At 43.3% G+C, this 24,274-nt stretch overlaps 1 protein-coding gene across 1 annotated transcript in view; it reads left to right on the top strand.

The window, feature by feature from the left end:
- Window positions 1-24,274, top strand: part of Cdkal1 (CDK5 regulatory subunit associated protein 1 like 1) — a 267,428-nt gene that overhangs the window by 178,465 nt on the left and 64,689 nt on the right. Inside the window, exon 7 of the mRNA XM_032884235.1 lies at window positions 12,635-12,780. Within this exon, the coding sequence (XP_032740126.1) occupies window positions 12,635-12,780 (146 nt within the window). The remainder of the gene's footprint in view (window positions 1-12,634; window positions 12,781-24,274) is intronic.

Below are 24,274 nucleotides of genomic sequence, written 5' to 3'. Positions count from 1 at the left end.
TACCGGCTTAGTACATTAGGACAATTTGTCTGCAAAGTGTGAAAGTGACTATTATCAGCCAAGAGGTACTCCTTCAGACTTGGTGTTTCATGAGGTGGGTGCTGGTGTGGTGTGTGTGTGTGTGTGTGTGTGTGTGTGTGTGTGTGTGTGTGAGAGAGAGAGAGAGAGAGAGAGAGAGAGAGAGAGAGAGACTAAACGAATATGAAACAAATGCTTGCCATGCAAAAGAAGCGCCTTAAGACCAAACTTGTTCAAACTGTATGACCCAATCAGAAAATATCAAATATGTGTATCTGATTCTCTTTCCGAGTGGCTCTGGTGTGGGGATCCTTGCAGCTGGTATCCTGTGTGGCATTGTCTGAAGAAGGTTCACTGTCCGACTACATCCTGTGGGTTTTGACAGTGCCTAATGAAACATACTACAGAATCATGAGAAGAGCTTCACTGTCCCAAATGTCCCTAACTCTGACTCCACAGATGTCTTTATTCTCTCCATAGTCTTGGATTTTCCACAGAATTACATAGTTGGAATCATAGTAAACTGTATACTGGTGTCTTGATTAGTAATCATGTACAGTTCCTGTGGATATTCTTGGCTAGATAGCTTTTTTCTGTGTCTAAATAATGTCACATTGTCTGAATCACTACAGTTTATCCCTAAAGTATAATTTTTATACTTAAAAAAACACTCTCAAGGACTGGAGTCCTGGCTTAGTGGTCAGCTAAAGGACCTCAGTCTCCAGCACACAGGTGAGGTGGCTGATGCTTGCCTGTAACTCCAGCTCCTGGCGATCCAGCACACTCTCTGGCTTCTGTGGTTCTTGTATTCAGATGCCTAAACCAACCCACAGCACACACACACATCTGTAATTCAAAGAAAGATAAAATCTTTAAACATCTATCAAATATTAATAAAATTTGCTCTGAAGTTAAGCCTTGTTTATAAAAGGGGGTGTGTAGTAAGCAAGGAAACCTTCCTGAAGCAGTAGGTCCGTACATATTTCCTTTCATCAGCTACAGTCCTTGAGTCACACCCAGGGTTCAAAGTTATAAAAGTCAATCTAAAATTGATACCCCAGGCTATATTATCCCAAAATGCTATTTGTTTTTCAAAAGGAAGCGAAAGCTTTCTTGGCCACTCGTGGTTTTGTACAGTGACACGGATGCAGCTGGTGCTTCGCTGCTTTTCACAGAAATAGATTTTCAAGAACACAGTGCATTGCCAAGGCTCTGCTTCCCATGGAAGTTTCTGCAGTCTGTTGGAGCGACACCTCCAGCCTGTGGCTCTGGGGCTCTTCTGATCGAGCCTCACCAGTGGCTGCGGTGCGTCCTGACATCCTTGGTGAATGTCTTATTATAGGAACAGGGACTGCAAGCTGGTTCTGGGGGCGAGGGGACTTCCTTTCGCCATCATTCTACTTCCCATCTGAACTGCGGTATGACAGACACGTCAGCCAGATAATGGTGCATAGATAGAGCCCATACTACTCCAGGGGGAGTAGTGTGGCCATATATAGCAATCTCCAGTCTGCAAACAGGCCATGTGGAGCAGGAACCAGGCATGCGCTAAAAGCTGAGCTGCACTGAGAAATACAGGGTCTCCTAAGAGGTCAAGGTTTTGTTATTGAGTGATGAAGCAGGCTGTGTTCTCTTTAAATGGAGGTTCCTCGGGTTGCATATTTCAGTGTTTGGGGAAAACAAATGAATTAAATTATTGATTCCTTAATATTTTAGAGGCATAAAAAGTGAAATGGCACAAAACTGATATGGTTAATGAGTGTGATGTGGTTTGAGTTTTGTTTGGTTGGAGGATCTCTGTTGGGCATGATGTTTAAGAAAGGCTTACGGCACAGTGTTCAAGTAGCCACTACTCTTCCTGAGCTGTCCTGTTAAGTAAGCTCCTTGTTCCTTTCTTTTCAAAAGATATTTGTAAACTCCTGAAATTTGGCGGTATTCATAATTAGTGTTTTATATTTATAAATAATGATGTTATTCTTAGGTAATGTCATAAAATAGTAGTATAAACTCTTATTTGATATTGCAGAAATTTTAGAAGGAACTATCCCTCTACAGTTGAGATTGATTAATACCTGCCAAGAGTCAAACTATAACTTGTGTGTCTGAATACTGAGAGTGCTGCCTGGGTTGCCCAGTCTTAGAAACAGTGCTGCTGATGGGCATGGCAGGTCAGTCATCACAAGTGTTGGCAATGAGGTGGCAGGGGGGTTGCCGAGAAGGGCAGCTACATAGGAAATAACACACAGTGGTCACTGCTTGGAAGGAAGAGAAGGAATGGAAGTGATCTGTACCTTGTGTAGTGAGAAGCCACAGGAGGAGAAACTATTGATGCCTGGGCAGTTGTAGTCTAGGCTGAGGCACCATCTATAAAAGACGTGAATAGTCTACAGGATATTTTGGAAAGGCAATGGATCTCTTTTGTTGCGAAAGGGGTGCAATGTGCTTGAAAGAGGATGGGCAATGTGACAGAAGCAGCAGCAGGAGGTGACCGTGGACAGACCCAGTCTAGCTGGGAGACACCAGCATAAGGAGTTTCCACTGTTCTCTGGACCAGTAAGAATCTCTGACAATTTCTTGGTGCATTACCTCCCAACAGGTGCTATGCTGTCATCAGTCTGAGAGCCCATACTTGCTCTATAGCTTCATGGTTTCTTGTGTGCCACTGCCATTACAAAGGCTTTTGGGTTTTTTTTTTTTTTTTGGGGGGCTGTTGTTCCTGGGTGCAGTGGACCAGGGAAGTCAAAGTTTTCTGGCCAACCAGTCTGACCCAGATGATGAACTACAGGTTCACTGAGAGATCTTGTCTCCTAACACAAGATGGAGAGTTAAAGCAAACATCCCACAAGTTCTGGTACACAGACACGGAGAGGGAGAGGGGAGAGGGAGAGGGAGGGAGAGGGAGGGGAGGGGGAGGGAGGGGAGAGGGAGAGAGAGGAGAGGGAGGAGAGAGAGAGAGAGAGAGAGAGAGAGAGAGAGAGAGAGAGAGAGAGAGAGGCACAACTTGATTTATTGTAAGGAATCAACTTAATGTTCTCAAGCCGCCGCCTGATCTCTATCAGTGGAGCTTGCTGTGCTTAAAGAGAAGCAGATTAGAATCGCAGAAAATACCCTGACACAGTGTTCATAGACTCAGTGCTGACTCAGCTCCTCTTTACTTCAGTTCCAGGGAAAGCACTGATGGAGGAGGGCGGTTGGACCAGATTGAAGTGCTGTGCAAAAGGCAGAGTGCATGTTCCTCGTCAGCTTTGTGGAAATACATGCTGGTTTACTGATTTGTGCTTTAAGTCCATAGGGTATATGTATCCCTAAGGGTCCATGTGGCGAAAGTTTTTCCTGATCCTAACATCCTAATAAGGGGCAGCTTATCTGGATTCCAGCAGACGGAGCTTTGGGTCGTAAGGAGGTACAGTACCTTGGATAAAGCCTGGTTCTCCTGAGGAGGAGGAGACAGCACACAGGCACACTGTTTCTTTCTATGCAGTGCTTTCAATCCCAGTTGCTACACAGCAAGACCCTGTCTTCACAAATAAGCAACAAATTCATGGCTTGTTTCCATCCTGGTTCCCTTTGGTATATCATGTATATGTGTGTCTGGCTGGATATATATCTGTGTGCCATATATGTGCCTACTGCCCATGGAAGCCTGAAGAGGGTAAGGGCAATCTGAGACCTCTGCAAGAGTAAAGTGCTCTTAACCACCGAGCCCTCCCTCTGTTCCCCAGACACTCATTATTAATACTTGTGTGTGATTTTTTTTCTTGACTATTCCACAGGAAATACCTTGGGGTACAGGGATAATGTTGCTGGGATTTCTCTTGCCTTTCTTCTGCTTCCCAGACCTTGCAATCTCAGTCACATGAGTTCAGATGACACACAGAGTAGTACAGATAGTAGGCAGAACATTTATGACATTGTAGCAGGAGGCATCCTCAGGTGTGAGGGTACTGGCCCACTGCAAAGGACAGCTTTGTTAGTGGTAACACAGAGAATGGCCAGAGACTGTGGGCCTCCATGCAGGAGGTTTTCCACAGAGATCTCTGGTCCGACTAGGTTTGTGGGTCCTGGAGAAAGGAGGACTCGGGCAGGTGTTGTTCTGCCTCTGTTTCAGGCCAGGCTTAGCCAGCAGGAGACATACTAGCCAGCGAGGGGTGCAAACGGGCTTCTGGTGGCGATTTTCTGAGAGCAGATCTCTTCCCCAAGAGATGGTGTTACAGCTCTTATGACAGAAGCTCTCAGATGACGGAGTAATTCTTGCACACCTTTAATTCTGAACACGACCCTTAAATACAATTTTTTGGATGGGCCAGACCTCATCTACATATTTGGGTGCATGGTCCTGTTTCTATAACTGATCTGTCTTGAGCCTATGTGACCTGTGGTAATGTCCTCACCTGTGGAGGAGGGGCTTGGGGCATCGCTCTATGTGACTTGGTCGTTCTCAAACCTCTCGACAGGGGTTTGTGGGGGGCTGTGGCTAGTGACATCCTGAACTGGGAGACTGGGAATGCTCCTGCTGTCCCTTTTAGGGTCCCCAGGGATTTGACCTGTCTTGTCCAGGAATCAGGGTACCTTTCACAACTTGCCACCCTACAAGACATTGTATTGACGTATATTTTAAGTTGAATATGTGTTTATGCCTGTGTCTGTAGGTGTGTTTACAGAGGACTGGAGTTTGGACTGTGCATGCTCTACCACTAAGTAACACCCCTACTTCCTTATCTAGAAGAGAGCGATCCTGGGGAAATGTATCTGTTTGAGTGATTGGCAGGTCCAATTGGATTGACTCTTTGGTTTTGAGACAGAGTTTCACTAGGTAGCTCTGGCAGTGCTAGCACTGACTGTGTAGACCAGGATGGCTTCAAACTCACAGACATCTACCTGCCTCTACCTATATGGGATTAAAGGCATGCAGGAATACACCAGACTTGGACTTTAGCCCTTGGAGGCAAGAAGATCCAAGTTGAAGACCAGCAGGTCTTACAGAGTATGAGCTCCTCCCCCCCAGGGGAGGTGGCAGTTATTAATTTTCTTCTGTTTTTCAATTTTCCTAGATTTTTAATGTAAAAATGTGTTACATTTGTAACAGAGAAATTACTTAACTGTTAGGGGGCCTTTCCACTGTTACATGCACTAATTGTCTGATTGATGTGTCTTTTATTTTCCTTAACAGTGTAGCAGATTTAACCACAGTGATCTACAAATCCACTATGAATAGAACAATCCTCTTTAGAATTATTTTGATTAAAGAAATCAAGCAATCAATGTATTCACTACGATAATGAATAGATTAACTATTGCATTCCTCCAGCTGTATTTTTAAATCACAGTTTTCATAACGATTCACACTGTGTTGCCCAGACTGGCTTGGACTTGAGATCTCAGCCTCCCAAGTGCTGGTATTCTAGGGCAGCGCCGTCAGACTGGGGCCCAGATAATATAAGAGTAATGTTAGAGCAAAAGAACTGGCCTGCGGTATCCATGGACTGCTTTATAGGAAGCATAGCTTTGTATTTTAACACACTGAGGTATACTTGCCCAAAATAAATCTCTGAGATTCTTATATATTGTTTTAAAAGAAAGAAATTGTCTATGATGATTTTTAAGGGAAAAATGTCTTAAGTGGATTTATCATACCCAGTTTTTCTTAGTTTTACTGAATTATGAATCCTAGGTTAGACTTTTGTGTTTAGCATTGCCATGTTTTAGAAGGGACCAGCATGACTTTAGGGTCATTTAAAGATGGCTGACTTTGAATTCGTAAACTGTGGCCTCCACTTGTATTTTACTTGAACATTTCTTCTGGTAGTTTAATTAGAAAATGTTTTATTTATCATCCAAGAGTGAATATTCCATGGTGTGAAAACTTTTGCAGCCAATTGAACAGAGCTGGTATTTTTTTATTTTATATTTGGAAAGAGGCAGTAGGCCATTGGGAGGGCTAAGCCAAGGTAGGAACAAGAGAGGGTAGTGGGATAGTAGATAGCATGCATCTGAACGCACAGATGTCATAACGCAGCCTGTCATCATGTATGGTTAGTACATGCTAGTGAAAACAATAACTCCATCCTTCCTTGTACTGCCGTGAACAGTGATACACTTGCCCTTCCAGATAGCCAACTCCTCTGAACTGTATACACACCACCACACTCCCCTACTGCACCTAAGTTATTCTATCTCAGAACTGAGACGGAAACCAAGCATAGAGTTTCCACCGTCCACTGGAGTTTCTGTCCTTATTTCATTTGCAAGTCAGGGATCTCTCCTGAAATATTTGACCAGTGGGAACACAGCCACTGCCAAAGCAGCAGGACTTCTGTTTAGAGGTGTCGGAAGGACTTGCATTGCCAGGAGCTTTTCTGTAGAGCACTTGGTACAATCGGGGCACCAGCGTGCCCATTTCTGAAACTCAGAGAGCGTCACTGTCCGCTGGACTGATCCTGGAATGTACCTGATGTTAAATGAGTCCTTGTTTAACCTCAACATTTCCATAACTTGTAACTGATGTAGCTAAGTTAGTAGACCAAAGTGCGTGCTTTGCCTAAAGTGTAAAATAGATGTTACCCAAGGTATTAAATTGGATAATCAGACAAGAGATAAACGATGTAAATATTTTAATATAAATCTTTAGCTTGTGCCTTTGCATTAGATTCCTTAATTATTTATGTAATGTTTAATAGAAGCCAATCGAGCTGTCTCAGCTAAATGCTGAATGTAACTGGCTTTCCCTTTACCCATTAAACTGAACAGTTATTGATTTGTTTATGGTGTGTTTCATTGCCTTGATCTTTTCAAAACTACGGAAAGGAAAATTACAAGAGGATTATTCTTTCTTAGAAGTATTATCTGTTGTGTCATATAGAGTGTTTGAATAAAAACACGTTTTTCTGTTAGGCTTGTTATTTTATTTGTGAAATTAGCTGATGGTTTTTGTTCAGCCACGTGATTTTTTAATATACATAGATTTATGCAACCATTGGCATAGTCGGAATGCTAGAACTTACTTTTGATTTCTTTTGTAAGATAACATTTTTAGTCTCTGAGACTTTAAAATTGATTTCCGACTCTATTCGCCCTCATTCCTTCCTTCTGGTTTTTCCCAGACCCACCCCCACCGCCACATTTCCCTACCTCTGTCCTACTTCACATTTCTTAAGAGAGCAGAGAAATAACGTGAACATATTGTAAACACTGACGGTATCAGGTCAAATGAGTCTCTCTCTCTCTCTCTCTCTCTCTCTCTCTCTCTCTCTCAGTGTGTGTGTGTGTGTGTGCGTGTGCGTGTGCGTGTGCGTGTGCACACGCGCATGCGTGCATCTTCAGCTTTTAGCCTTTTGACATTAGTATGGAGATGTGTATTTTTATCTTTATAATGTGCAGTGTGGTCTCCGCCCTGACACTGAGATGCAGGAAGATGAAGAAGATGTGCTGGGGTCTTCCAGTGTTTCTGTAGACGCTAATTAGGACAGACATTTTTCCATAACCTATTTTAGTGCAAATTCTGAAAACATTAACTCTTTGTAGTGTAAAATCCAACATCCTGTTTCAATGAAGCTATAGTTCATATATAAATTAGAATCCATTCACAATATCCAGTCCTTTCCATTTGGGACACTGAGACTGGGGATTGCCCCTGTTCACTTTCTGATGCTATTATGGTGATTGATTGCTCACTTGCTGAGAGGAAATGTGGGCTCTGCTGATTGACTCAATGCTGCTCTGACGGTATTAATGAAGCCATGGATGAAATATGTTCCAGGTTCTCTTCTGTGGGGGTGCACATGACTTTGCCAGTGTTGAAGGTGACTCCGGAATGGCTTCATTTAGCACTGGGGCACTGCTCTTTTGAACATTCTCTTGCAATTGTCGCAGTACTCACTGGAAAGAATCATGTAAACAGGTTGTATGGCCACTTGTTTTTATGATCAAATATATTGTAACTTTGCCTTTAAACATTTTGATACTTGATTGGGATATAATTTAGAGATCAAGGAAATAGAGAAATAAAATTCTATTTACATTTATAGCCTTTGGGTATGAGAATATGTGGTATAATTGCAGGGTAGGAAAAAGGGTGCCTGGAATCTGTACGATGTCCTCTGACATGGCAATAGAGCCATCAGCCACCTAAAAGCAAGAAAAGGCAAATATGTAAATTGCTACAGAAAGGAACAATGGAAGATTCTGCAAAATAAAATTTGCTAACAGCAGTCACAGACTGTGTGCTTCCATGTATATGGAATGCCTGGAGTCCTCAGAGTCATAGACCCAAAGGACAAAGGTGTTTCCCAGAGCCCAGGGAGAAGGAAATGCAGTGTTGATCTTCAATGTGCTCAGTTTTAGTTTTAGAGGCGATAGATAGCATGTGACAGTTGTATGACTTTGTGGCTATACTTGATGACACTGAACTGTATGCATAATGAAAATGACTAATGTAAATATCACCACAGTAAAACAACAGGTTCATTTCTGCTCTACTCACAATAGCTAGGTTATAGAAACAGCATAGATGTGTATCAGCTGATGAATAGATAATAAAGTGTGGCATTTATACACAGTGGAATTTTATTCAGCTGTAAAGGAAAATGAAATTATTGAACGTGCAAGGAAGTGGATGGAAATGAGGTAAGAGTGTGGCGATGCAGACACAGAAGGATGCCCGTCACACTTTCTCATTCATATCTAGCCTTACAGCTTTCTTTAGAGATTTATTTCATTTGTAATGATATATCTAGGTGTGTTCCATGCACACAAGTGCACATGCAGGGGAGTTCAGAACAGGGAACTGGACCTGAACTTAGATCCCATGGGAAAGAAATACACGCTCTTAACTGCTGAGCCATCTTTCCAGCTCATATCTTATTTGCACACTCACACATGAGTGTGTGGTATAGATATTCAAACCAGGCACCCACTGGTGACTGCAGGGTAACAAAAATCACTAGATTGCCTGTTAAGTTTGAACCTTTTGCATTCAGCATATTGCTTTTCCTTGATATTTTGAGTTCAGAAATAAATAATAAACATGGATATAATTTCCATTCTCTAAGAAGACAGCCCCATATAACAGCACGAGACAGAAACACTGGCTTATTGATCTGGTTAGCCATTCTTCACTCCCACCTTGTCAAATAGTTGCCTTCTTATTGTGATCAGCTTTGGCATATCAACTCTTAAATTATAAATGAACTCATGTTGAAATAGTATTTTTACGCTGGTTGCTACCCGAGCTCTTCAAAGCACAAAGGCATTCATATATGTATGCTGTGTGTGTGTGTGTGTGTGTGTGTGTGTGTGTGTGTGTGTGTGTAACTATACCCCTCATATTTCTGTGCCTCTGTGTAAACTCTTCCCCAGCTACACAGAGAACTACACCAGAACAAAATTCTCCATTGGTCTTTGGTAAATTTAAGCTGTATGCATTGGACTGAAAGTTCCACTGGTGAACCGAGGCCCCATGTCTGGGCTCTGAGTTTCCCTGGTGAGCCTCAGCACAATGAGTGGGCTGCAGATTCCTTCCGTTGGGTTGTATGTTATGGTTAAGAGCTGAACCTCTAGGGGCAGATTTGTAGTCTTGGGTTTAAATTTTGTACACATTCATGTATACTTTCTCTCATTCCAAAAATTAAAGCAAGCTGATGCCTGTGGATCTGCTTTTGTCAAACTGATTCAATACTAATCAAAGTACATCTCCCATTGAATGTAGATATTTTCTTTTTTAATTTCATTATTATGCAAGCATGCTTCTAAACATCACATTCTCTCTATTAATATATGCTGTCCATATATGTGTATGTGATATGTTCATAAAATATGTGTCCATAAAATAGCTATTTGCAAATGCAAACTGTGTATATGTTGGTATTAGATTGTGTGTGTGTGTGTGTGTGTGTGTGTGTGTGTGTGTGTGTGTGTGTGTGTGTGTGTAGATCAGAGCAGATCTGTAGAGACTCAGCTGCTGCTTTCCACAGTCTGATTTTCAAGGACTTGAACTAAGATCTGAGGTTGTCAGTGTCGGACAGTTACCATCTCGGCAGCGTATGCTCTATACTTCAGTCTCTAAGGGTCGTTAGTGTCATAGGAACCTTGTTGGCATACATAGACAAGAGCAGAGGTAACCCCTACCCTTGTGTAGCTTTCAGTCTTGGATTTCTTGCATCCCTTCCAGACAGAACTATCAGACCACTTCGATAGCACTGGGGTCTGGTTGCTGAGAGACCGGAATGAAGGAAGTGTTTGAAAAGGGAAGAAACACAGGTTGTCCTTCATCAAGAGCACCGAAGGCGGTGCGGGGGAACTAGAAGAAAAACAGAAAATGTGGTTTCACTAATCTGTGTTGTTGGGGATTCTTGTGAAGTGGCAGAACGCAGGCATTGTTAAGAATCTTTTTGGAATGTCATGTGGCTCACAAATGACCTTGATATTACTGTGTATCTGAGGATGGCCTTGGACTTAGAACCTCTCGCCTCCGCCTCTGGAATGCTGGAATTAGAGGCCTGAACCATCTTGCCTGGTTTTATGTGGTGTTGGGGCTGGAACCCAGGGCTTCGTGTGTTGTAGGCAAGCTCTTCCGTCAGTGTGGTGCTTCCCCAGTTCATGAAACACCGGCTTTAATGGAGGGGCGTCTGGCTGTTTTGATTTTGTGCCCCAGTGCCTAACATTGCAAATCTGTGAAGTGTGTAGCATCAGACGGAGGACGCCTGCTAGCAGAGAAGCTTATGTGGGAAGGGAAGAGGAAACGAGCCGCCACCTTTCCACTGCCTTCTGACGACTCTTCTCTAATATGGCACATGTTCTAGGACCAAGTCATGCCCAGAGCTGTGCCCTCCTCATAGCCATGTGCTTTCAGGAAGTGCATTTCTTCTGTCCTGGTGGAACAGCCTTAGATCCCGTGGTAGGGCTCTATGTGTTGTATTTTCCCTTTATGTGTAGTGGTCTCACTGTTGAAGCCTATCTGGATTATTTACTGCCTTTTAACACGAGCCCAGTGGCTCTGTGAAGGGGTGTTATTCCCATCCCCATTCCACAGATGCGGAATTCCAGAAACAGAAACTGCGAAAGTAACTCCATTTTACAACCGTATTGTGTTCCAATACCTTTCTTCTCACCTCAGTAGATGTGTCCAAGAATAGCTAAACCTTTGAGTCCTGCCCCTTGAGAAAAAAAAAGTTCTTTTTTTTTTTTTTTTTTTTTTTTTTCTGGAGCTGGGGACCAACCCAGGGCCTTGTGCTTGCTAGGCAAGCGCTCTACCACTGAGCTAAATCCCAACCTGAGACAAAAGTTCTTAAGGACCTTTCTCTCTGGTATGGAGAAGCCAGAAAGGTAGGGAATCACAGCTGAGGACCAACATTTTCACTGCAGAGCAGTAAGTTGTGGTCCCAGAGACCATGGCGCTGCATCTGGCTAATTCGTTACCTCATTAGAAACGCCAGCTCTTGGCAGTCTGTCCCCAGCCAGGCGTGTGAACTTCCTGATTCCTAGGAGAGGCCCCGCACAGCAAGGGTAGCTGTGACTAGTTTTGTTTGGTAATATGCACTTTGTGGTGATATGCACTTAGCTACACTTCCACTGAGAAGGCGGCTCACTGGAGTTCACCTCTCTGCTTGTGCTTCGGTGAGATCGCTGATGTTCAGCCAGGGGAAGGAAATAGGTAGCAAGGAGCAGGACTGGTGCGTGTGCGACGGAGTTGAGAGTGACTGAACGGCCACTGCGAGGCGTTAGCTGTTTGTTTGACCCCGTGAGTTCCTTCAGAACATTGTTGTAAGGATGGACCGAGGTGTGGGAGGGAGGATGAAGAGAAAAGGGTGAGGAAGGGGGACCTTGTATGCTGCAAAGGTAGAGAAAGCAAACCTGAGGGAAACAAATTCTGCAAGCCTGGTTTAAACCTCTTCTAAGACTAGAAAGGAAACCGGGCAGAATGAAAACCCTGAAAGGTGCCGCACTGTTCTCCTGGGAGAAGCAGACCCCACTGCACACGCTGGTGAAGAGCAGCACAGACTCCGTCCGTCTCTTCCACTTCACCCTTCCTGTCCACCCCTTCCTGCCTTTTACTCTCACGCATACAGCAGGGGGCTGGCTCTCTTTCCTACCTGGCCATGTGACTTTCCCATTGTAAATACTTGAAACTTATTATCAGTAACTAAACTGAATTTAAAAAACAAAAACTTTTTTAAAGGAAAGAAAGAACTCTGGGTCCTCTTTATCTTCGGTATTCAAAACGTACACTTTGAACTTCAATATGAAATTTTTCTGTATTCAAGTAGACAAATTCATGAGATCTCACCAAGTAGAATACAAAACTTCTTTGTGAGAAAGGAATGCTAGTTAATTTTGAAGCTCTCAAAAATACCTTTCTTTGGCTCTATCTGATTTCACTTTTTTTTTTTTTCTTGACTGTGCAAGAGACAGTGAAGAGTAAGTAATCCTCCCTGGAAGCCTCTGACAGTTACACGAGACACCCACTGTCACCTTGGAACAGCCCACTGAAGCTGCCTTCAGTGTCATCAGGAGCAGGCCATTTTTTGAGTGTTTCTTCCCCAGCCCTTACACGTGTAGTTCTGAAGGAAAGCGCTGCCTCAGCTTTGTTAAAACGATGATTGTGTCTCCTGTCATCTCCCAGGAAATGGCAAAAATCCTCAACCACCCCAGAGTCTACGCTTTTCTCCACATCCCGGTGCAGTCTGCCTCTGACAGTGTGCTCATGGACATGAAGAGAGAGTACTGCGTGGCCGACTTCAAAAGAGTTGTGGATTTTCTCAAGGAGAAGTAAGTCTGCTGTCACTTAGGAATAGCGCTTTTGTTCCTCCTTCCTGAGGTGCGTGGTGGAGCCCTTAGGCTCCTCACAGCTAAGGTCCCTGGCAGAGGGCGAGCCCCGGAAGCTCTCAGAGCCTCTCGTTTCCGTGGGGCCCCTGATGTGGTTCCGTCTCCCCGTCCGTGAGTGTACAGTGTCTGGTGATTTGTGTAAGCTTGCCCGCCTTCCTCAGGCAGTCCCAGTTGTGATTATTTTCATACCTGACCTGTTCCTAACACCTGACTTCCCTTCTGTAGCCTTTACCTCTCCTTTCATGTGGCCTTGGTCAGTTGTGAGCTGGCTTTAACATGGAGGACGGAACCACATCTGTCACCGCAGAGTGGATCAGTTTCCCCCGACTAGGGTTTCCACAGCTTCTGGAATGCCTTTGCTCGTACACACTGCTCCCTGTAGTTAACTTGCAGTTGACAGCGAGGCAGGAAGATTCTGTTTTCTTCAGTTCAGATTGCTGTTGACCAAAATTAAGGCATATTTACACAATCGCAGACATGAATGATAATTTTGTTTCCACAGAAAAACACTTGCAGTCCATAATTATGTCCTTCAGAATCTCTCTTCCAAACATGAAATGCATTCTGTGATTAGACCAGGCAGGAAACAGAGGTGGGGCCACGGTCACCTAGACCCTCCTCAAGTCTAGGGCACCACCATCACCTCTGGGAATGTGTCATTTCTCTTGGCACATTTGTGCTGTGGTCCTCTCTACTGCCTATAATTGATGTTTTACCCCCACTGCTGTTGTTTCCATTTCGTTATTCGTAATTATGTGCTCTTGCGCCATGCCGCTGTCCTACATGGGTATGATTGCTTAATACAAATTGTAAGCAATTATTTTTTCCACCGTTAATTGCTCACTAATTTCTATGGCATACACTCTTTCCCATCTTCTCCCTTTTCCTTTTCCCATCTTTCTTAACATGTCTTTCAATTTTTTTCCACCTCTAGGCAGGCCTTGATTATTCTAATCACCGATAATAAAGACATTTAGGGTACATTCAAACAAATATGGCTAATTGTTCAAATAATCATATCAGGAATAGGAAGTATATTTATTCCAGGATTGCATAATTGTAGCATTAAGCGTATGCAGCCTTCAAAGTAACACAGAATCATCGAAAAGCCTTTCTATCTCCTATACTCCTGGATCTTGAGTAGATCTGGCCCAAGATAAAGAACGTGGGTTTTTATGCCATTTGCTTTTGTAGGTAAACTTGTCTCATGTAATAAAATCCTTACAAACACTGTGATACTGGAGAAGGTTTCCCAAATACCAAGTTAATTATAATTCCTGTGAAATTTCCTACATTTCATGTTTCAGTGGCAAAAGAGTATGCATATTTTGGGCACATTATATGCTATTTTGCTAGTATAGGCAAACATCCTCTGTACAGAATAGACTGGAATCCCTTTCATGTGCTTTTTGTGGGTTCCTGTGCTGAAATGAGACTAAGGCCTCAACACCTCTGCTCTACCTGGGTTGTGCAAGTAGTGACCCAGTTGTTTGGGGGAATTACTCTGGTAACCAAACTGGGCAACAGTGCCATAGCAAGTTCTGGCCTTTTGTGTTGCTCTGAAGACAGATCTGTTGACTGTGTTACATCTTGAAGATTTTCAGTAGCCTCCATGAGCTGTATAGAGGTCAGATATGAGTTCCATTAAGATGTTAGAAAGTCATCCTTTGCCATTTTTCACAAAATAAATTCTGAGACTTTCCCTTGTAGTCTCAGGTATCTGTGGCATTTACGTACTTTCCTAAGGCTAATCTGACTAGCTAGAGATCTTAAAACCAAGAGCTCTAATAGGGTCCTTTAGTGTTTTCGGCATCATAGACCCCAGAGATCCTTGGCAAATCTAGGTACTAAGGATGCCTAGAGAATATACTCCATCCACACATGTGCTTAATTTCATAATCTCAGTTTCTATGGGAAACTATGAAGTATGGTGGTAGCCAGTCTGCATCCACACGGGAGTTTAAAATTGACTAAGCATTGTCCCCATACAGCAAGGACAGAAGTAAACCGGTATAGTGAAGTTCTCAGTTAGGTAATAGGTAGAATACAGTGGGAAACTGAGTCAAAGCCAACGTGAGTACTGAGAAAACCTCGGGTACTCTACAAAATAAATCATTCTCACTGAATGAAACACTCCTTGCATGGTCTTAGAAAATTCATCAGAACCATACGACTAGGGCAAAGTAGCCCATCTCTGTTCATGAAGGCAACACATAGGAGCTCTGTTCTCTCGTGAAGACGGCTTGTCAAACCCCTTTAAGGAACCTCCTCCATCCAGGAAATAATATTGTTATTATGGGCAGTTGGAAATAGATGGAATATTATACTGGTTGCTAGTCTTACCCCACTAAAAACTGCATATCTTTATGCAAGATAAATTTACACATATTTTAGGAATACTGAAGTCCCCAAGTTACTCTGAGACTGACAATATTATTTTGTCTGGTATTTATTAATGTTTAGTGTGGCACTGTCATTCTGTTTTTTTGTTTTTTGTTTTTTTGTTTTTTTTTTTTTTTTGGAGCTGGGTACAACCCAAGGCCTCAAACTTGCTAGGCAAGTGCTCTACCACTGAGCTAAATCCCCAACCCGGCACTGTCATTCTTAGAAAGGTTCATACATTCTGATTTGTGTCCCGCTGTTGATCACTAAATCATCCTGATAGAAACTGGTGTGCTTGGTGTATTTTTAGCTTTTTCTTGCTTTCTTTCCCTTATTTTTTATTGATTAAGTATTATTTGACAACTCCATGCATGTAGATTTGTGTGTTTCATTTCCCCTAACATTTTTGGAGGCTTTTGTAATGAGTCTTTAAGGACTGGACGACACCTACTTCTTCGTTCAACCTTGTGAGCCTCTCAGATCTTTGTGTTGTGAATGAGGGATGAGGCATTTCCCAATCTTTCTCCTCACGAAGCTGGCCTTTACCACAACCTCTAGCATTAAGTTTGGAATACACCAATATAACGAGTTTACCAGAAGCAGGCTTTGAAGCTACAAGTGCAAAGGGCTTTATTGAGCCCTGTTTCTCACACAGTGGAGGTGAACTCTTTTTAATTAATTTTCTTTTACAGTTGAAAATGGCCTACATTTTAGCTGGGAGCAATCTAAGTTTACCTGAGAGCCAGCTCATAGCGTATTCATTATTCTCCTCAGTTGTTTGAAAGTTGGCCGCTATTATTGTAACAGCAGCTGCACTGAAGATAACCGGGTAGGCTTGGCACATGTTGAGGCATATGGGAATTTATTAAATCATGCAGCCTTTGCAAAAAAACCAGTGTCTAAATTACTTAACATGCTCATTTAAAACAGCTGGCCACAAGCAGAGAGTCCTATGACTTGAAGTCTATTCAGATGTATGAACCCAGCAGACACTTTGATTTAAGTGAATTGATGGTTTCTTGAAACACAGAGTGGACCTTGGAGGAATATGGAAGAGAACTGTTGAACAAAGCAATAAACACAACTTTTTAGAAAGTTTGTTTTCATATTTTAGTAAGAACACCTACATTTCACTTCATAGTATGTTCCTGAGATTTTAAAAATATAAGTCATTACTTTTTTTTCCCCTGTGCAATTTTGTATTTTCCCCAATTTGAGGAAGTTTGGGTTTCTTGTTGTTGTTGTTGTTGTTGTTGATGATGATGATGATGGTGGTGGTGGTGATGATAATGATGATGATGGTGGTGGTGGTGGTGATGATAATGATGATGGTGGTGGTGGTGGTGGTGATGATGATGTTTTACTATGTTATGTAACTGTTAATAGGGTTCTCTGACTTTGGAGCCTGTTATAAAGAATGCCAGGTGCATTTTTTTTCTTCATTCCAGACTCTTAGAAAGAATCATGCTAACCCATCCACATTCTGGATTATCTTTCTTTCCTATCATTAGGGTGGGTTACCCAAGTGTTCATTACTAGAACATGGTAGAAAAAAAAGGATGAAGCATTTAAATTTGTGTGTGTGTGTGTGTGTGTGTGTGTGTGTGTGTGTGTGTGTGTGTTTTCCACCTTGTTTCATCTAGTGTTGTTGCTAATGGCTTAGAAATAAAAGTGGTGGTTGCTTATAGTAACTTACATCTATAATCTCAGTGTGTATGAGGGCGATTGCCACAATTTCAAGACCAGCCTAGATTCCAGAATGAGACCCTATCTCAAAAGCAGGAGGGAAATAAACTAACCTGAATAAGAAAGAGTAAAAGACCAGCTTAGCAAGGATTCAGTCTCCCGGTGCGTTTCCAGATGTATGGGTGCTCTCGGAAGAAGCTCCTCTGAAATCATGTCTTCAGACATGCTCTCTGGCTTTCCTGGATTATGCTGTTTATGATGTCTCTCACTAGGCTACTATTTTGTTGTCCCAACGTCTTGTTTGCTAGCTTATCTTTGTCATTTTGCTGTACAAAATGGTGTTCTCCTTTCTTTTTGTTGTCTTGTTAAAAATTTTTAGCACAGTAAATATTTTATTGGAACAAGTGTCAGTAGAAAAACACATTGACTTTTTTTTTGCAGTGTGTGCTCCATCCACAATTGGAGAAGTGCATGCTGGGTAAACTTTTGTATCCTGTGTTTTAATACCATAAGATGTTGCAAACACAAGTTCAGTTCATTTGTAAATAAATGAGTGTGTTGTCTATTGATTTGGCTTCTCAGTTCCTTCTAGTCTGCTAAAGAGAAGTTGTCACACCATTCCTGTCACTTTATAGTTTTACGATTGCATTATCCTCTCAGACAACAAAAGGGTGTCATCTCTGAATGTTGGTACATTTTTCCTGCCTCAGGACTATGCCTCTGAAGTACAGCTGTGAGCCTAGATCTGTGAAGAAGGGTGTGTGTAATAAGTGTCTCTTCTGAAGTCCAGTTGCATGTTGTCTCATGATTACACCAAAGCTTAGCCCTGTGGACAATGCAAATGTGTTTAGTCTACATTGTTTCAGGTGAGAATGAAGGGGATGGCAGTGATTACATTTTTTGAAATCTGCAATTATTAACTTATGAGGTATAGGATGAGACTCTTATTTCTGCTTGTGATTTTTATTCTGGTTCCAATATTAATTAAACAAAGCAAATGTAAGAAGAGCAATCCATGTGATAATCTGATAACATTAAAACCAATATCTGAACACTTTTCAGCACACACTTGTATGTCAAGAACCTTGCATTTATTAACATTTTAATCTTCAAGGACAAAGCTAGTCCAAGGTCATGCAGTTAGCAACAGGACTCCATGCAAAGCCAGACTGTAAGATCTCTCAGCAATGCTTTTGACTAATGTGGTGTGCTGTGCACCTGGTCTACAGTGTGCTGTGCACCTGGTCTGCAGTGTGCTGTGCACCTGGTCTGCAGTGTGCTGTGCACCTGGTCTGCAGTGTGCTGTGCACCTGGTCTGCAGTGTGCTGTGCACCTGGTCTGCAGTGTGCTGTGCACCTGGTCTGCAGTGTGCTGTGTACCTGGTCTGCAGTGTGCTGTGCACCTGGTCTGCAGTGTGCTGTGTACCTGGTCTACAGTGTGCTGTGCACCTGGTCTGCAGTGTGCTGTGCACCTGGTCTGCAGTGTGCTGTGCACCTGGTCTGCAGTGTGCTGTGCACCTGGTCTGCAGTGTGCTCTGCTGCCGGGCAATGGAAACCACAGCATGGGCTCAGCAGATAGTGAGGAGACAAAATGTGCACTGTTCACTTCGACTGAAGGCAGTAAAGGCACGTGTGGATATAAAATTTAGCTCCTTGGTGTCTGAGCTCAATACATGGTCAGGCCAGCAAGTGTGTGAAAAATGTCTTCCGTGCAAGCCTGATGCACCTATTTAAAGCAGAGAACCAACTCTTGAAGTTCAAAGAGGTGGGGAGATCTACTATCCACTGTTAGTCTAGACTTTAAATGGAGAAAGGGGGGAAGCAGCAGCTTGCAGTCATGCTGTTTCTGACTCCATGTGTAATGTGACCAACTCGAAATGCACCGTGACCTGTGAGCCAGGATAAATTCTTTGTTCCTTAAGTTGGTTTTGTCAGCATAAAAACAGAAAAGATGCTCAGATGGGCATTGGGACCAGGACCTGGAGCCCTACGATGATTAACTTGACTGTGGTTCTTGGGCCACTAGAAAGGTTTGCGGGCTGAACGTAGAAGAGCTTGTTTAAAAGCCATTGGAAGAAGAGCTTAAAGGGCCATTCTGGTGGAGCTGGGAAGCTAAGAATGCTGAAAGAAACATGGGCAGTGGGGCCTGATTCATAAGTTTCATAGAGGAACAGGGGCTCTGTTGATAGCTGGGCTAGGTACTGCCGTGGGACCCTGAAAGGCAGCCTGGTTCCCAGTTGAGGAGATTTGAAACCCTGGTGACCCTGAAAGGGAGGGTAGATGTTTCACCTGACTCCCAGGAAACCAGGGTGGTCTCTAGCCACAGCCCTCCATAGATTTGTGGCCATCAGTCATATAAGGGCTATGCCCCCAAGCCCCTCCTTAGGCTCTGGATGCCTAAGAGCCTGAGAACCAGAAGGCGCCAACCTCCTTGCAGGTTCGGGGACCCCCAACCAGCTCTTGCTGTGTCCTGTACCACAGACAGTACTTCTCCACCCACTGGGTGTTGTCCCATGGCTTCCCACTGCCCGACACCCTCCCAGTGGCAGAATGGGGTAAGCATGGTCAACTTCCCCGAATCCTGCCTCCCCTAGTGGCCTGACCCCTTTGGCAGATCGGGCATGGGACCGATACTACAGTACTGTTCATGTGACATTTTGGCAGGTAATCTGGTGGCTTCCTTCTGCCCAAATACAGAGAATCTGAATGAAGATGAGGTTCGTGTGCTGATTTGCTTTCAGAGGAAGTTGGAAGACAGAAAAATGTTCAGGCTGGTGCTGAGAAACTGCAAAGGTGTTTGGGGCCAAAATCCCTATCCTGTGTGGATCCAAATTAATTTAATGGAAGAAAGCACACGCTAAAGGGGCTCCGCTTCTAGAAAGCAGTGCCCAGGAAGACATTTCCCAGGGTGGGCGCACAGAAGCTGATACAGCTGTGGACCAAAGAGGACTGGCTCCATCCTGAGCGAGGATCAGGGTTTGGGGATGCAGCAGGCTGTAGGAGCTGTGGGGTCCAGAGATGAACAAGGCGTGTAAGTGTGTAGGGAAGCATTTGAACAGCAGACAGTCCACGTGTGTATTAGAGAAAGGGGAGGAGGAGAGAAAAGGAAGGATTGATCGGGTTTCTCTAGAGGAACAGAAGAATAATTATATATGGGGTTTATTAGAGTGACTTACAGGCTACCATTTGGCTAGTCCCAACAGTAGCTGTTTCCTGATGGAAAGGCCAAGAATCTGATGGTTGCTCAGTCCTTGAGACTGTAACACCAGAGAAGAGTGCCTTGGCAGCAGGGTGCACGAACTTGTCAGAGAGAGTGAGGATGAGCAGGCAAAAACGGAAAAGCTTCATTCTTCCATGTCCTCTCATGTGGGCTGCCACCAGAAGGTGGCCCAGAACCAGGGTGGGTCTTCCCACCTCAAATGACCCAATCAAAACAATCCTTCATGGACGTGCTCTGTTGCTTGGTCCTTAGTTGATTCCAGGTGTAGCCAAGTTGAAATCAAGATTAGCCATCACAGAGATCTAGGAAGAACTAACCCTGAAGAAGCCAAGGGACAGTTTATGGAGAGACAGGAGGTAAGGGCCCAATGTCAGCCATAGTGGCCACCTATGAACAAGCTGCTTGCTATAGGATTTATGAAGAAAAAATTAGCATTGCCGCATCTTCTTTCTTGTCCAAATAGGGCATCTGCTCAATCTGTTGCCATAAACGAGTATCTAAATGGAAAGATCTCCATGGCCTGATGTTGGTAACTGTCCCAGGTTGCTGCACCATGCTCAGTGTGTGCTCAGAGAGAACCTTGCACATGCGCTCATCCATTGCATACAGCAGTGAGGGCTGTACAGTCAGGAGGTGGGAATGACCAGCAGTTGATAAGCGAGGGACCTCACTTTGGAGCCCCTTAAGAAGGAGTGGTATCCTCAGTCTGCTGTAGGTAAACCTTCTTTCCTACAGGAAAAGTTATGAAAACAGACAGATTCCTTTTCATAGAATGGAGTACTCAGCCCTCGTAGAGGTTCTGTGCTCTGATGCCCGCTGGCTACTTGCTGCCAGTGATGGCCAGGTAAAGTGCACTTACCAGAACAGTTATGCATGAGTTTATTGAATTTCCACAGTGATACATACCAGAAAGAAGTTCTCCCCGCTTTACAGGGTAGGACATGAAGGTATAGGGAGGTTAAATGACCAGTCACAGAGCTTGTGACTGAGCTCAGATTAGAAGCAATTAAGAATGGCTGTTTGTCAATCAAGACTAGGTTGTGCAGTTAAACAGAATGTTTAAAGTGGCACAAGCCTTCTCTAGATATATGCCACTTCTTGTCGTCAACATCTCCTACTTAGGGGGTCACTTGCTGTCCAGGCTGAGGGACACGTGATTAGAGGATAATGACCTGTGTATGAATGTGACCACAAGGAGAAGCTGTTAGATCTTTGTCAGCACCAGAGTGTTCAATGACTGAAAGTGTTCCTAAAGACTTATACATGTTCATATCTTCAAATAAGGTGCAGCACCAAGGGCTGTCATGTCTTTTAGCTTTGTTAATCAATGTATCAGTGCCTTAGTGTACGTGTGTCCACATGACTACAGAAGGACAGAAGTGCTAGATGTGCGGGAGCTGGAGTTAAAGGCAGTTATGAGCCACTCGATGCAGGTGCTGGGGACTGCACTATAGTCTTCTGCAAGAATGGTATGCAGTCTTAGCTACCAAGCCATCTGTGCCGGCCAAGTTTCTCCTATATTGTAGCAATGTTTTCTTGCAGAACCCATGTTAAATTAACTCAGTTTCTCCTCCCATGTACTTCCTGCTTCTAGGACAAAGTACCTGGAACATAAGTGTTTGCTGGTCACAGCTGGGATTCCTAACCACATGCACCCGCCTCCTATGCAGGTGCCAGGCAGGTGGGATCCAGCCACTGCCACTCTGCTTCTTTGGCTTTGTGCTTAGCATCACACTCTGAATTCACATCCTTGGGCTTCATCATCTAAATGGTCTGCCCTGTGGCAGGGTTTCTCCAGAAGCTAGGTTGCAATAAAGGAGGATCACATGGGGCAATTAGTGTGTGTGTGTGTGTGTGTGTGTGTGTGTGTGTGTGTGTGTGTGTGTGTGTGTGTGTCCATGTCCGGTATGCATGCTAAAGATACAATCTGACTTGTTTACAAGTCAGAGAAATAAAAGTGACAGAAGAAAGAAGGTGGAGGCTGACGTTTGAGCATCATTGAAGATCAGAGCTCAGCAGAGGGAGTATGGAGAGCCACAGGGTTGCAGGATAGACCTTAGCTCCCATGGCCAGGGTAACTTTGATGTTCAGCTGTGATTAGCAGGATTCTCTATCTCGATGCTCACAATAACTAATTCAAAGCTAACCTTCAAGTCTGTATTCCAGATATGCAAAAGACACTGTGTGGAAGGTTGTATTAATATGTGAGTCTTTGTATGTGTGAGTCTTTGTATGTTTTCTTTGAATAGAACATGGTCACGCCTAAGCACAAAGGATGTTGAAAAATACATTTATTCCAACCATCTATATATCCATTCTTGGATGAAATGAACCAATTATGAAGCAGCTCCCAAGAGTCTCCTTTTCAGAATATGCTGTTTTTACTGTTCTCACTTTAGGGTTTTAATGGATACCACTACAAAGAAATGATTTTAGAGTCATTATTCTTGGATCTCAAGCCCGGTTTTGCACATGACATCAACACTATTTGTATTGTTAGTGATAATCATTCTTTTTCTCAAAAATCTAGGTGTAACAGCACAGGCTTGTGGTAAGATCACAATGGGGAAAAAAGGCTAACTTGAGGCAGAGTGAGACTGTCTCAGAAACATAAGGTGGGGGGAGGGCCCTTTCCTCAGACCTGAAGAACTTCCTGCCTAAGCTTCAGACACTCTGTTTAGTGACTTCCCTTGTGACCAGCTGTAGTGCTGTTGGACACTTTGAGGCTCCTTAACTCTGAGAGAGCAGAATAAACCCTTACTGGCTTGAAATTGAACAATTGTGTTCCCGGGAATTATTTTCTTTATTGTTGCCCTGCTTTCCTTTGGGACAGTGGGAAGCGACTCTGGTCCTTCCCTTACAGCCCTTCCAAGGAAGCCGTAGGTTTACATGGTCTGCCTTGTATGACATCAGACTCCTGTATAACATAGTTTCTCTTTCCTTTTTGTTTTTAATTAATTGGTTTTGGTTGTCCTAGCCATTAAATTACTGTTTTTCATCTAGGCCATCTCTGCCTTGGTTTTGTGAGGATTTATTTCTGTACAAGTCCATTCGTTACAGTACTGTAGGCTTCCTATATATTTTGTAATTTAACTTTCTGTCATAATCTTCCTACTGTTGTGTCAGGTGCTGGGTGTAGAATTAGGGCTCCTACAGGACTTTTGTTTGACATTAAAAAATAGACCGGAGGCCATCTAGCATAAATACTAGGGCCTTGGGTCCATGAAATGCAAATCATTATTTTTGCCAAAAGCTGTAGGCAGCCCCTCAGTGTCATAGAGGCCAATGGGCCCTGCTGCTGTTGATGATTAAATACTTTGCTTGTCTTCTGGGCATTATAGTGATTGAGAATATTTCCCATTAATTGGATGTGTACAGAAGGCATCGTCTCTGTAGTGACAGGCACCATGTGACCTCCTGATTCAGGTTCCTCCCTCAGAATATGTATAACCACTAACAGGCCAGGAGGAGATTCTAAGTCATAAGGAGAGGTAGGGACACTTAATTTTCTTATTTTGTCAGGCCATAGGGAGAGAATCTTAAAAGTTGCTCCTAATTTAATTTGTAAGTTGGTTCCTTTTTTAGATCACTATATTAATGTGGTCAACACTATCTTTCTCAGGCCACATCCTTTACCAATTAACACTTTATGCCCTGAGAGGCATACTTAACACCAGTTTCTTAAATATTTATTGATTTGTTTATGTTTTTATGAGACAAGGTCTATGTAGTGTAAGAGTGGCCTTGAACCTCTAAACCTTCTACCTGCATCTTAAAATCTTTGAGATTTCAGCCCTCATCATCACACTAGGCAACGATCCTGTTGAATAGTCTAAACGTTGTAGTACTAGAAACATTTCTTCTTCTTTCTCTTTCCTCTAGAATGGCAGTTCTCAACCTCTCAGTCACAACCATCAGAAAAACACACATTTCTGATAATTTTAGGAACTGAGACACTGCTCAGCAGCAAAATTATGTCTATGAAATAGCAATAAAAATAACTTTATAGTTGGGGTAACCACAACATGAGGAACTGTGTTAAAGGATTGCAGCATTAGGAAGGTTGAGAATCACCGCTCTAAAATAGAGAAGTGAAGGAAAACCACTAAGGGACGCATGGCTTGGGCAGTTTAATTAACATGATCACGAG

This window comes from Rattus rattus, chromosome 14 (assembly GCF_011064425.1).
Source record: "Rattus rattus isolate New Zealand chromosome 14, Rrattus_CSIRO_v1, whole genome shotgun sequence".
Lineage (NCBI taxonomy): Eukaryota > Metazoa > Chordata > Mammalia > Rodentia > Muridae > Rattus > Rattus rattus.
Note: the sequence above shows the minus strand (reverse complement) of the source record. Positions and strands in the feature narration are given on the sequence as shown.